Below are 14967 nucleotides of genomic sequence, written 5' to 3'. Positions count from 1 at the left end.
TTGGTTTGAAATGTTTTTTTATTGTATGTTTTTTTCTAATTTTTCTGATATAGATAATAGTTAATTTAAAAAGAAGAGTTAATTTTTTTAAAAAAAGGAAAAAATATTCAGGGCCCCACTGAGGAGCTGGTGGAGAATGCAGGGGTGTTGGGCTTCCCCACCTCGATGGTTGCTGATGTGCTCACAGACATAGGGGACTGGTGGTTTGATGGGCTGAGCACTCTACCACAGGAATTGCCCTTGGGAGGACTTGCTTCAAATGAGAGGCTAGGCCTGCCTATAATTGTGCTTAAGAGTCTCCTCCTGAATGCCTCTTTGTTACTCAGATGTGGCCCTCTCTCTCTAGCTAAGCCAACTTGGCAGGTGAAATCACTGCCCTCCCTGCTACGTGGGATCTGACACCCAGGGGAGTAAATCTCCCTGGCAACGTGGAATACGACTCCCGGGCAGGAATCTAGATCCGGCATCATGGGGTGGAGAACATCTTCTTGATGAAAAAGGATGTGAAATGAAACGACATAACCTTCAGTGGCAGAGATATTCCAAAAGGAGCTGAGAGGTCACTCTGGTGGGTACTCTTATGCACAATATAGATAACCCTTTTTAGGTTCCAAAGAATTGGAATAGCTAGCAGTAAATACCTGGAACTATCAAACTACAACCCAGAACCTTTGAATCTTGAAGACAGCTGTATAAAAATGTAGCTTATGAGGGGTGACATGTGATTGGGAGAGCCATGTGGACCACCCTCCTCTTTGTCCAGTGTATGGATGGATGAGTAGAAAACTGAGGGCAAAAAAAAAGGCACACAGTTTTCTTTTTTGCTTTAATTGTCCTTTTTCACCTTAATTTTTATTATTATTTTTGTGTGTGTGGTAATGAAAATGTTCAAAATTAATTTTGGTGATGAATGCACAACTGTATAATGGTACTGTGAACAACTGAATGGACGCTTTGTATGACTGCATGGCATGTGACTATATCTCAATAAAACTGAATTTAAAAAAAAAGATTCTGTTTCTCAAACCACTCCCAGTACCAAGTTGTATTAGTTAGGGTTCTCTAGAGAAACAGAATCAACAAGAGACATCTATAAATGCAAGATTTTATAAAAGTTTTCACACAACTATGGGTATGCATGAGTCCAAATTCCGTAGGGCAGGCGGCAAACTGGCAACTCCAATGAAGATGCTCGATGAACAACTCAGGCATTAAACTGGCAACTTCGATGAACTCCTTAGGAAACGCTTCACTGGTTAACCGAAGAAGTGAAGGTCCTCTATCTGTCTCCCTTAAAAGTCTCCAACTGATTGGATTAAATCCAGCTGACTGAATTCTCTCATTGTGGAAGACACACCCTTCATTGATGTAATTACTCACAGCTGCAGCCAATTGACTGATGATTTAATAAAGCAGCCTTCTGGTTTATAAACCAGCCACAAATGTCCTTGCAATAATGGTTAGGCCAGTGCTTGCTTGATCAGACAACTGGACACCATCATCTGTCCAAGTTGATACACGAAACTAACCATCACAACACTCAAACAATTACTACTCCATGATACAGAACATTCACATAATTCCAAAAGTCTCCTCAGCCCCGTTGCAGTCAGTCTTCCACATCTCACTCCAGGAAACCCCTGATCCAATCTCTAACATATAAAGTGGTTTCTCATGTTCTAGATCTTTATATCATTGTAAATACACTGTGGGTAATCTATTCTGTTTGTCTTATTTTACTAAGTATAGAGTTTTTGAGATTCAGCTACATTGTTGAGTATATCAGTAGTTTGTTCTTTTTTATTGCTGTGCAATATTTCATTATATGACCATAAAATGACTTTATATTTTCTCCACTTGGACATTTCTATTGTTTTCAGTCTTTGAATATCAGGAATAAAGAGACCAAGACCATTTATGTTCAAATGATTTTTGTGGATTAATGTCTGTGTTCCTCTTAGGTAAATATCTAAGAATAAAAGTGTTGCTAGAAAGTGTACATTTGGTTTTTAGAAGAAAGTGTCAAACAATTTTCATAAGTGCTTGTGCCCCTTTCACTGACACCAGCAAATGTATGAGACATATTTGATCCTCCTCTTTACTTACACTTGATGATGTAAGGGTTTAAATTTTAATCACACTAAGGGCCGTTATGTGCTCAACTAAACAAATTATTTTGGGGGAGAGAATTCAGTTCAAAACAGGTGGAAACCAGAGTGGTCTGAGATTAATGTCTGTGAAAGAAAGATGCATCTGGCCCAGGGGAGAATCACAAGTTTTGAAACTAGGTCCACATAAATCCTACCTTGCTCATCTTGGTCATTATCCTGGATTCAGTATCTACTAAAACTGAATAGATAGAGACCTATTACTGAAAAATTACACTTCTAATACACACCCATCAGAAATTCCACATGCATCATCAAAACTCAAGTTCTGGAATTTATATTCCAGCACTATTCTTAATATCCCCAAACTGAATAACACTCAGAAACCTACTTATGATTCTGTGCCTTTTAACACACCATGAACACAACCACACAAAACGATATAAACTAATATAAGAGGTCTTGTTACTGAGTCTTGTTTTTGGGGGAAAAATTTTGTTTTATTTCTTATTTTTGCTGAATTCTAACTTATCATTTTGAGACTCTATAAGTATTAATTATATTTTTCTTCTTTTTTCTTGTAATATAAAATGGAACACAGAGCCACCTGTGACGTGTGTGGACTAACCTGGAATCCAACAGGACAGAGGTCTGTTTCAGAACAGCCACATGCAAAAGGCAATATCTCCAGTAAGCAAAGGTAAAAGCCTTTATTTTCCAAACCTGTTTACAAACAAACAGAATCTAAGGAAGAAAGTGGAGTTTCCAGATTAAACATGGCAGCTTATGCACAAAAACTTATGCACATAAGCTCATAAAATCCTTCAAGACAATTAATAATCACGAGGAGACACATAACGAAGGTTCCAGTGGCGAAATCTGGCAGAGAGCACTATAGGTGAGTGAAGTTAACAACAGCCCGGATGAGACAAACTGATACCATGTGCCTCCCGTTAGATGCCCCCAGAAGGACACATCACCATTGTGGAACTGTGGACAAAAAACATAGTAAGTCTGAATCTGAGTCTAATCATAAGGAAACATCAGGGAAATGCAAATTCAGGCCCATTCTACATAAATAGCATGAACCCTTCAAAATGTCAAGGGAAAGTTAAGGGACGCTGGAGAGATCCTTTATATTGAAGGAGATGGAGCAGGCATGAGAACTCATTGCTTCCCTTGACTCTGACCTGGATCACTTGTGGATAAAAGTATAATTTGTCAACTGGCAAAACTTGAAAGTGGTCTGAAATTTCCATAGCAGTAACATATTAATGTTCATTTCAAAATATTCTTAATTTTACATTGATTACTTGAAGGCATGTTGTGGCATTTAGGAAATTCATACTGAATTTATATTTCAGGAAAAATGCTCATTATACCTGCAAATTATTTAGAAACATTTCATAAAATAAATTATATATTTTATAATACAGATATGAATTGTATTTAATATTTATATGGATTATGGATATGTGTATACACTCAGAGCAAGGAATAGAGTTGTGAACATTTGCAGACATGGGATCAGGGAATTCTTTTAAAATGTTTACAACTTTCTTTTGTGAATCCAAAATTATTTCCAAATTGCCAGTTATGAAAATGTTTGTTTGAAGCCAATGGTCATTAAAATGAATGAACCAATTATCCAAACATGTAACCTAAGGGAAGGACAGCATAAACCGGAATTAAATAGACCCATAAATTATTGCAAACAAAAGGGATAAGTGAAAAATTGTAAAGCGATAATCGCCAATAAGAATAGAAATGGGAAACATGTTTGAGAAAAGCAATAAAATAAGCATGGCCTTGCCAACGTAATCAAGAACTATAAGAAAGAGACTCCGTTGTAAATGTATGAAGCCCTTAACATTTGGAAGACATATTAGATCATAAAAGGAAATAAAGGTCAACTTGACTGCTACAAATTTCTATATCTAGGATGAACTTCTTGTCAGAAAAAATATGTTACTAATATTAAATCCAAAGGAATGAGAAAGCTGATTTATCAATATCAATATAAATTACAAAGCAGTGAAAGATGTATCTTTAAATTAAAACTAATTTTAATTTTCATGGGCAAATTTAAAGCACTTACATGCCACATACAGCTCTGTTTTCCGTAGTCTCTAATACTATTTTAAAATATTGTTTTAAAGACTTTTGGCTTTCTACATTACTGCTGGCAGAGCAGTTCTCTCCTATTCACTCCTCTTTAAGATTTTTCAGAGTGATCATGGCCCATTAATACCAATGCTTTGAAATTTACATTTTCTTAATCTTGGTCTACATTGAGCTCATGGAGCATTCAAGTAAAGTCCTTCCTCATTGATAGTGCAGGTCATTAAAATGCACCATCTCTGATAGGAATCTCGGGTATCAAAGCCTTCCCATGTGGATCCTCCACAAAATGAAAACTGTCAATAATGAAGTCATTAATTCATAGTGATAATCTCAGGGTGGAATTGGAGTGTAAGATGTGAGCCATAAATTCCTTTATTTCCTTAACAGCTCTGCAGAGATATAATTCCAGAGCATAAGATTCACCTTTAAAGTTTACAATTCAGTTTTTTAGCATATTCAGATTTCTGCCATTGCCACCAGGATTTAATTGTGAATATTTTCTTCACTTCAAAAAAACAAACAAGTCACCCTTCCCTCCCATGTGTTTCAAGTGGAATGATTAAATTGTTAGAGTCACACAATGGAATCCAACACATCAACACCAACGAATGATCTATGATAACATGCAAGTGTAAAGATAATTTCACAAAAAAAACATATGGCATGATAAAAACAAATTCAGAACAGTCATTCTCTATGATTCCATTTAGATAAAGTACATAATGAGTGAAAGCAATCTGTGCTATTAGATGTCCTCATGGTGGTTTCCCTTTGGAGGACTGGGGGGGGGCCCAAGGAGGAGTCTTTAGGACTCACAATATTCTGCTTTATGACCTGGGGGCTGTATCCAGGGTTGAGTTTGGTTTGTTAAATTGCATTGTGATGTGCATTAAGATCTGTGCATCTGTCTTGGAAAATTGTTTTTAAATACCTATTTGCAAATTTTAAAGTTGGCAGAAGGTAATTAGATTAGTTTTGAAACATCCTTCTATAGTCAAACTGTAACTTAAAGGTATTTAAAAAATACCCTGTGCTTAGTTAATTAATTAACTGTGGTTTCAGTATGCATTTAGTCTTAGTAAAAACCAGCAGGAATAGTTCTAACAAGATGAATTTCTCCTCCCACTAACTGCAGCAGCAACATTTCTTCAACGTAACCTGCTCAAAGAATCTGATGAGATCAAGTGTCAGGTAAAGTGCCTTTATTCTGTGTAAGAAGGAAATGAATATAAATATACCTATTACTTTCTAATTCTCCTTTCTTTTATTACTGTACTTGGAAATATTATTTTGAAGACAACCAAATACAAGGGTTAAATTTCAAAATTTTGTAAAACTTACCTGAATCTTAAAAAAAAACCTAATTCCAAAATATGCTGTTATTGCTGTTAGATGCACTGGTAACTAATTGACCTATTGCCTAAAAGCTGTAAATATTTGGAAGGTTTCAAACAAGACATTTTCATTTCCCTCTTGTACTCACATGCGCAGATCTATAAAGAAACTCAAATTCCTTTTGCAAATGCATACTTGATTCTTGATTCATATGTTCAATTACTGTGATTCCACTCAAGCGATCCATGACAACCATTCAACAGAATTTTTAAAGGAGGTTTAATTTCTAGATTTCAATAAAACTGGGATACACAGTATAAAATCTACAAAATCAAAGAGTGAATTGTAGAATTCTTTTTTAAAACTTTACAACGCACATAAGTTAAGATAGAAAGAATTAGAGAATAGATGAATAGTAATGAAGAACACACAATGAGGTGGTAAGCCTAACCCCAAACCTATCACTTACCACATTAAATATACATAGAATATTTGCTCCTATTTGGGGAACATCATTAGTTGACTACATTTAATTGGATATTTTTTCCAAGACAAATAGCAAAATTTTAGGATTAAAGTAGAATTAAAAATGATACATTATACATAATTGTAACCAATTAAACAACTATCAAGATTATCTAAACATTAGATAAAGTAGACTTTAAAGTTAAAGAAACTTGTCATTACTGTAATTGGTATCATTATACTTCTTAATGTAAAATTTCCAATATAACTGCTAGATGAATAAAAAGTATTATCTCACTCTGATGTACACACATATGCATCCATAACAAATGTATACATGCACATACCAATATAAACCAACATAAACACATAGATACACTGACAAACATACGTACGTGTGTGTATATATATGTGTGTCTATAATATGTATATGTGTGTGTGAGTGTGTGTGTACACACTTCACTTTTTGTACCTTGCTGTGTGGTCTCATAGAAGAAAAATATGTGAAAGAAAAATATATTTCTCTATTTTTGTACCACAATGTTCAATACATTTGCATTAGATCAAACTGACTCTTTTGTTTTTCAATATTGAATCGTTAATACTTCATATCATCTTAGTTATGTAAATACGGAGATAGATGTATTGAAACCCTTCCTACACTTGAGAAATATCTATTATGTTTCTTTGGAAATCCATAGGCCACAAACTCTACATAAAGGGATTCATGACTTCCTTTCTCCAAAAGGCTATTTCTCCACTGCTTTCAGTTTCATGAAAGTCTACACTTACCTCTTCAATTTAGAGATGTGAGATTGTGCCCAAACACACCTTCTTTCTAATGTGACCAGTTGGCATCCTCACATTAAGCAGAAGTATCTGCTCTCACAGATCCCCAAAATCCATGCAGTTTTATCCCAGACCTCATTTGTTTTTTAACATTCAACAGTGACTGATTATTTTTTTAATCAGTGAAAACATGTTTTTGTGCTATCCTTTATCCCTCTGCAGTTGAAGCTGCCCATTTCTGCATGTGAGTGATTTAAATATACTAATACCCCTTCATATAATTCTATTTCAAACAACTGCCATGTTCTAAGGATTTAATATACAAATTTCCTATCTTGGTTCCCAAAGCCTGTACTAAAACTGAAGTTGTTGTCATGTTTCACCCCATGCTACCACATGATTACAAGAAGCTGTTTTTCTTCAGATTTCTGAATGATTCTCACATGTTCCTTTCTCAAGGAACTCTGCCTACAACGTTGTGCTTACTTAATTTCAGGAGAAGTTTAATATCAGATGGAAAGTTGTAAACCCAAAGATTTCCCACATAATCTCCAGAAAGTCTTAGAACCTACTGGATTTTTATTGTATACACTCTGAATAACTACACAGCAAGTAATAATAAAATTTCAATTCTATAAGTATTTACATATAATTACATAAAATTTCATTTACATTTGCTGTTTCCATTTATTGTTCTATTTTTGGTGCATGAGCTCACAGTATCCTGCTCCCCACTCTACTGCACTGTGACAATTTCATAACTGTGCTTCCACATCTATGGGGACAGCTAAATAAACAAACAAACACTGCAAAAACATAGCATTACATATTGCTAATAAGATTAGGAGATTTTGTATTACTCACCCTGGTGAAGCAGAGTTTGAAGACAATGGAGACCCAGCCCATGAGTAGAAAGGGGCTGACGGTTGGGAAACACACAGAGAATAATGCAGCCATGTTCACCACATAGATATTGGGATGATCATAAACATTGATACAAACCTGAAAGATGCAGGAGAGAGTGTAAAAGGATACAAAGGTGCTCACCAGTAGAAGGATGGTTTGGGTAGCTCTGGACTCAGGGGAGGACCTGGGGGAGAGGCTGGTCCTGTGGATGTGTTGGACCCGCTGCTTGTGCCTGTACAGGATGGAAACCATGGAGCCGCTGGCCCAGAGCATGAGCCCCAAACACAGAGCATCAGGGAATGAAAACAATGCAGCATACAGAGAGTCTGCACTTCTGTCGTGATATTTAGCAGAACAGTACCCGAAATCTTTTCCCATTTTGATAGTATCATTTCTCCAATGTCTGGTCAAATCTATAGGAATAATTATATTTGCCAGCATGATGAGATGCCAGCACAGGGATATGGAGAGGCTGATGTACCTGGGAGCTTTCACTTTAAGCTCTGCCCACCTGGAGTTCCTGGGACTGATGATGATGACCTGGAAGATACTCAAGACACAGGTGCTGCCAATGCACACACCCCTGCCCACTCTGTAAATGTAGTAAAGCAGTTTGCATCCATAATCACTGGGGAATTGTTCCCACCCAAAAGCTGCCATTGTCCAGGGGACCCCATTGGAGAATAAGACTAAGGAATTGGCTACAAGCAGGTGGTTGATAATCAAATCTGTTGACCTTAACCTGCCCCCACTGCAATAAAGAAAAAGATAATGATAGAGGACAGACAAGTTTCCAAAGACTCCAGCTACAGTCTTGGATAAGAAGACCATTCCTATCACCAAATTCCTGGAGGACATTCTGCCAGTTCACAGTGACTGACATTTGACTTCAGAATCAGAGGAGCCTGCAAGGAAATAGGAGGTGTATACTACAATCATCATGTCTATTGAAATCCAGTGTTCTCCACCTACATTAGTTCTCCCATAGAATATTAAACATTATCTTTTATGATAAGACTTTTAAGTGTTGAATGCATATTTAAAAGGAAATTAAAATGTACCAGTCTCTGCTAAGAATGCTATACATGAGGTAGCTTTATTCTAGAGAAATCCACAAGGTGGGCATTACTAGGACTTTCATTAGAAAGATGAGGAAAACATACACAGAGAAAGGCTAAGTGACTATTGTAAATTCACATCCTGTTTAGGGGCAACGTGGTGACTGGCATCAGGCTGGGTCATTGCAGAGACATTGCCTGTAACCACCATGCTACAGGAACAATGCTAGTTAGGTGCGTTCTTCCAATAACTCAGATCTACATTTAGGGTTTGTTATTATATCTTGTCCTGGGGTTTTAGCATGTTGGTATGTTATTTTATAATTTTGGTTGTAGCAATTTCCCATTTACATGTTAAGATCTTGTCTATAGGCCAGAGTTGTCCATAAATAAAGCTTTAGAGATATTTTTAAAATGTAGATTGTAGGGTAGTGGTACAGGAGCTACCACCATGGGCCAGTAGGACTGAATGAATGAAACAGTGTCTCCATATTAGGACAGTAACTGAGTGACTCATTTGCTTTTGTGTCAGGAAGGAAAGTAAAATGTCACCCATCAAAAGAATCATTCAAAAGAATCATTCAAAAATCTCATGTCTTCTCCTATACTGAGCACCATGAAACATGAGATAGAACACTGTAGGATAGAGACTAAGTTATTGCCTGTGTATGTATTACTACCCGACTTAATTAAAACTATTAGCTATGCAGTGAGATTCCTGAAAGATTTTTAAGTGAAGACATATACAAAATACAATCTTTAAAGTGTAGAATCATGTGCATATTATAAACTGAAAGAGTAGATTTTTGGATTGCTATTAGAATATTTTTCAACCAGAGATCGATTATACGATGTATTTGTGCCTGGCAGCTGCTGTGTGAAACCCACAAATAAAGTTATCTTTCCCTTAAATTCTGTTTCCCTGACTTCAAGAAGGAAAACAGACTCACTATAATCAACAGACCCTGGGTGTTCTCATTAGAGACATAACTACTGGATCCATTAAACATGTCATAATCCCAGAGTTAGAGAAACATTTGCATCCCAGCAGTTGCCCTTCACATACACTGTTTCTGCACAGGATGAGATGGTTCCTGTAGGTTCATCCTACTCTTTATTACAAGTTGGAGTTATTACAGGCAAACCTCTTGTAATCCTGAAAATCACATCCATGATTCCTATATGGATGGCTAAACAGCATTTGTTTTCAGAACAAGATTTGAACACATTCTGTTTTAAAAAGGTTTTTTATTCACCTAGATTAAACACCCACAATCTCTATCAGTGAGGATTACACTAAATCCCATTAGGAGCCATCAGGGATTGGTGTCTGGTCTGGGACCCGCATCTCTCTTTACCAGCTCAGCCCATGACTTAGTAATGATTTCTCCTTCCTGTAGGGTTTGGCAGTGGACCCAGATCATACTTGGAAGCATCCCTTTTCTGATATGATCTATTCCCCAGACTCCTGATATGCCTCCTTCTGTTACAGTGTCTGCCTCTCAGACTGAAATAGAAAATACTCACCAACGGCTTCCAGCTGCCAGGACCGTGGGCTCCATGTGATGGTCACAAGAGCCAGTGCGTGTATGGGAGAGAGGCAGCCAGATCATGAGTTTTGGGTCTGTGATTCTGTGACCTCACCTCCCCACAGAACTGCAATTATCCTTTCACCTGGTGTGGTCTTGACAGGGCAGGCTTGGGGAGCTGAGAATAATTCTGAAAAATATTTTTCTCAGTTGCTAATTACCAAAACTTATTACAAGTTCCTAGTTTGCATCACCAAAAAGACCCTCAGAAGGTTTGATAAAGGCCCTTCCATCTCTTGGCTCCTGGGGAGAAAATGTTCTCCCATGGAGGGGACAGGAAAGACTGAGTTTTGACATGGGAGGGAATGGCAACAAGGTGTGTGTGTCTCAGAGGATGCTCTGCTGCCCTAAAATGTCCTTTTACCACAAAGTGAGTCCTTTCAAAATCTCCAAACCACTGAGTTCCACAATCATTTAAGTCATTACCTGAGAAACAGAAACAAAGCACCTAAGAAGGATTTGCATAGATTGAAGTCCAAGGAAGTATATGATGCCAAGCACTCACTGTCAGCTAATTTGTAAATGTAGATGATACGGAAATTTTATAGGAACATATTCTTTTTTTTTTTTTTTTTTTTTTGCTTTTTTTCCTCCCTGTTTATAGGCACATACACTTTATAAATATTGATTATTCAGTAGTGTTAGGAAGTGTAAATAGAACATTAACTATGGAAAGGGACAAATTTATAAGAGACTTTCAGTAATGAAAGCACCACGATCTGATAGTTCAAAGAGTCATTCATTTAACAATCAGATAAACCAATGCTACTTGCTCACTTTGAGAGCACTGCATAGACATGAAAGTCTTCTAAATTTATTTTTCGCTGAATTTTCAGTAATGGGCACTTATTGCTTTTGTAATGATTAATATGGGTTCAAAGTAATCCTTTGTCTTTTTCCACAAATAAACCCATGTTTTCCCAGGTCCATTATCAAAGGTCTCTCAATTCCCAATTCATGGATAAGAACCATAATAACAAACAACCCTTACCATGCATACACACAATAATTTACACTTATACACCTATGCAGACACTCATGCTTGCACACCCACAGATACACAGTCCCACACACTCACATAATTACACCTATACACCATGCATGGACACTTTCTACAAACTTACATTCATCCATACTCACCACATATAAAACCTCACTCACATTTAAACACACTAATGCACACACCCACAAACTTACATAGTCCTACGCAAATTCCTCGAATCTCACTCACACTTTCAGCATGTGCAGGTATATCTTAATACCATGTTCATATGTGGAAGAGTCGTATCTCCAGGCCTCTTTTATAAATCCATCCTTCATCCTCTTTCCAATTGTCCAACACTCTCACGGATGATACTGCAATGTGTAAAGTGTAAAATGTACTGTGAGCATAAAGTTCTAAGACAAAAAGTTGTGGTGTTTGAGTAATGAAAGTGCAAGAGTGTTTGAAAAAGTTGGGTAAAAATGAGGACCATGGGAAGTGAGGGTATACGGAGAAGAGGGTGAAACCAAGAGAATGAAAATGAGGGATGATAGTGAAGCTGGGGAGAGAAAAACAGGGGGTTACAAGTCAGGAGGTAAAGTACTTGACTAGTTAAAGTGTACTGTCATATTTAAGAGTAAAATGGGCAAATAGTCCAAGGAATTTAAGGGAATGAAAGGTATTGGATGATGAAGACATTAGGGGTTCAGGACCTCATGAGAAAGAAGTGGATACTCAAGATATTGAAATAATGGGCAAAAGCTGGTAAAGAGTAGGAGTGGGTAAAAAGGAACAAGAGACTTAATTTCTATGAGGAATTAAATAAAAATTAGTGGGAGACGGGATGAAGGTGGGGTAGGCATGCCGTGGAGGTTACTAGTGACTCAAGGCACACACACAGGGTGGGAAGGGAAGATGAAATTGGGAAAGGTAATGGGCCCTGGGGGCAAAATGGGAGCAAGCTGGTTAGGAAACTGGGTATCAGTGGGATAAAGGGTCCAGGAGAGAAATAGACGTGATTACAGTGTTGAGGACATTGGGAAGCTGTGGAAATCTGATGGTTGCGGAATGGCATGTTTGAAGGTGAGGGTCCAAGAGGTACAAGAAACGACCTGACATCTCTGAAATGGGGAGTATGAGGACTGAAGAGGGATGGAAGTCAAAAAATATGCTAGATGAAAGTGGAGTTCAATGACAGAAGTCTAGGAGTCTCAGGTGAATGTAGGCATGATGTCGGGAGAGGTCTAGGAAATGTTTAAAGGTCACCGAGGTGGTGGGTGGAGGCCACTGAGGGAGATAAAGACAGTGTGGAGAGGTAGGATGGAGGGTGCAGTGATGAAAGTCTCCATGGATCAATGCAGATTCAGCTCATGAGGCAAAAAAAACTCCCTTAAAAATATGCCTAAAAATGCCTTAAATTCAACATAGAGTAGAGGATTGTGGGTAGGTTGCAAGTTATACTAATACACACCTTAGCTATAACACTTGGGTTTAAACATTGGGATATGGTCATTGACATTGGCCACACTCATCTCAGCCACGACCTGTAGGTAGAATCCCATTTCGAGAAGGTGAGGACTTCATAGGTGTTGGGGAAATTCAGTAGGGGAGTAGAGGACAGATTCAATATTTAGGTATAATGGAAAAATATTAACAATAGGATTCTTCCTTTCAGCAAATACTCATTAACTGCCTAGAACATCTGATACTCTATTTTACATGCCAGGAACAATATGGTGAAGAAGGGAGTCATGCTCATTATATTTAACGAAATATGGCTTGATGGTTAATAGCACAGATATATATTCAGGATTCCTGACTTTGTGTTAAGTCCTTCCATTTAAGTAATTATTATTGAACACTTCTATACTGGTTTGAATTGGTTATGTACCCCATAAAAAGCCATGTTCTTTAATGCAATTTTGTGGGGGCAAACTTACTGTGGGTGGGATCTTTGATTGGTTGTTCCCATGGAGACGGGACCCACCCAACTGTGGGTGGGACCTTCTGATTGGGTTGTTTCCATGGAGGTGTGCTCCCACCTATTCACCAAGGATCTCACTTTACTGCCGTCCTCTATGAGAGAATAAAAGGCAGAGACATTTTGAAGAGAGTTGAGAGAGATGCTTAGAGAGAAAACACCCAGAGACATTTTGGGGACAGCTGTTGAAACCAGACATATGGGAGTTGCTAAACAAAGAGAGGAAGACCAGAGTTTGCCCAGGAAAAGCTAATGGAACCCACAGACACTTACAGAGAAGGTCACTGGAATCAGAAGCTGAAAGCAGCACAACCCAGGAGCAAAGGACCAGCAGACACCAGCCACATGCCTTCCAAGCTGACAGAGGTGTTCTGGACTTCCAAGCTGACAGAGGTGTTCTGGACCCCAACGGCCTTTCCTCAGTGAAGGTATCCTCTGGTTGGTGCCTTAGTTTGGACACTCCACTTAGTTTGGACACCTCCACTTCTGTCCCATGAATGCAGCAATTTAGAGGCACAGAAAAGGACACTGGAGAGAAATACACAAGAGTTCAGTATACTTGTGGGTTCCACGCTCAGGAGTTCATTCTAGTCCTGGAGGATCACTATTAGGAAGAGGCTTGGGAATATCTTGGAACATGCACATGGCAGGCAGAAAAGAAACAGATTCTTAAGTGAAAATCCATAATCAAAAAAACCCACATGGCGGACCTAGTTGGAACTGGATCTCAGGTGGATAAACAAGCAGTCTTGGCTAAGTTCACAGGGTCTTTAACATGTCCCTCACTTCAAATCCCTGAATAGGACTAGGCCCTACAAAATGTTTAATCCCAGGTGGGGACAGGAAGTTGGGGCATGCCCACTTACCATGGTTTGTTTTAGAATGAAGAACAGTGAGAGGAAAGCTGAACTCAGAAATTTCACAGTAGACCCGGGGGAACCAGCAACAAAAATATAAGGATATGACAATCTTTTGGCTATAATAGAGGAGTCTTGCTCTATTTCTTTCTCAGGGACCTATTTTGCTCACTCCTATGTATTCTTTGTGACTAATTAGTTAACATTCCACCCTGGCCAGTGGAATTCCAGCTCATTTCTGTAGTTTTATTTTTTTTTTGTACGATAACTTGCACACCTGGTGACATCATAGTACTGGGGTGTCTCTGTGGAAGTAGAAGTGGTTCTGTCATATGCCTTCCAAAAGACAGACTCTTATGTGCAGTAAGATATAACTTTTCAATTTGGCCATGAAATTGAAGTTGCCATCAAAGGGCCTTCAAAACTGCAAGCAATTTATCTTCCTTATAAGAGGGTATAAAATTTTTGTTTTCAATTAGTTTAATAAGATACACAATCAGGAAACTGTATTTTCCAGTCTGAAGTGGAAAAACCAATCAGATGATATTATAATTTTTCTCCTGACCATCACTCAGGTTGGGAGCATTTTCACTTAAAACTGATCATTTGGAACACTTTTAAATTTAGTTTTACACAATGCATGCCTTTTTATTTGATTGATTTTCATTTTCCAAATATTTGAGTGGAAAACCTAATACATAATGTATGTGTGCTGTCTTCTCCCACAGCATCACTGGAGGCTGATGCTCATCCACACCATGAAGAATAGACCT

The 14967-nt window shown here is 37.9% G+C and overlaps 1 protein-coding gene and 1 long non-coding RNA gene across 2 annotated transcripts; one reads left to right on the top strand and one right to left on the bottom strand.

Annotated features, from left to right (window-relative positions):
* Positions 1–422: 422 nt before the first annotated feature.
* Positions 423–14966, top strand: LOC119521099. Its single transcript, XR_005214306.1, has 4 exons — positions 423–568; positions 2710–2808; positions 5368–5423; positions 14923–14966. It is a non-coding gene; the product is annotated as an uncharacterized LOC119521099 (long non-coding RNA).
* Positions 2781–8585, bottom strand: LOC119521095 (vomeronasal type-1 receptor 4-like). Its single transcript, XM_037819145.1, has 3 exons — positions 8209–8585; positions 7869–7959; positions 2781–3098 (listed from the first exon to the last, which is right to left on the bottom strand). The coding sequence occupies exons 1-3, from the start codon at positions 8583–8585 to the stop codon at positions 2949–2951; spliced, it is 618 nt and encodes a 205-aa protein (XP_037675073.1). The 3' UTR covers positions 2781–2948.
* Position 14967: the final 1 nt, after the last annotated feature.

The sequence above is a fragment of the Choloepus didactylus genome, chromosome 27, assembly GCF_015220235.1.
Source record: "Choloepus didactylus isolate mChoDid1 chromosome 27, mChoDid1.pri, whole genome shotgun sequence".
Classification (NCBI taxonomy): Eukaryota; Metazoa; Chordata; class Mammalia; order Pilosa; family Megalonychidae; genus Choloepus; species Choloepus didactylus.
This window is presented reverse-complemented; position numbering and strand designations above follow the sequence as displayed.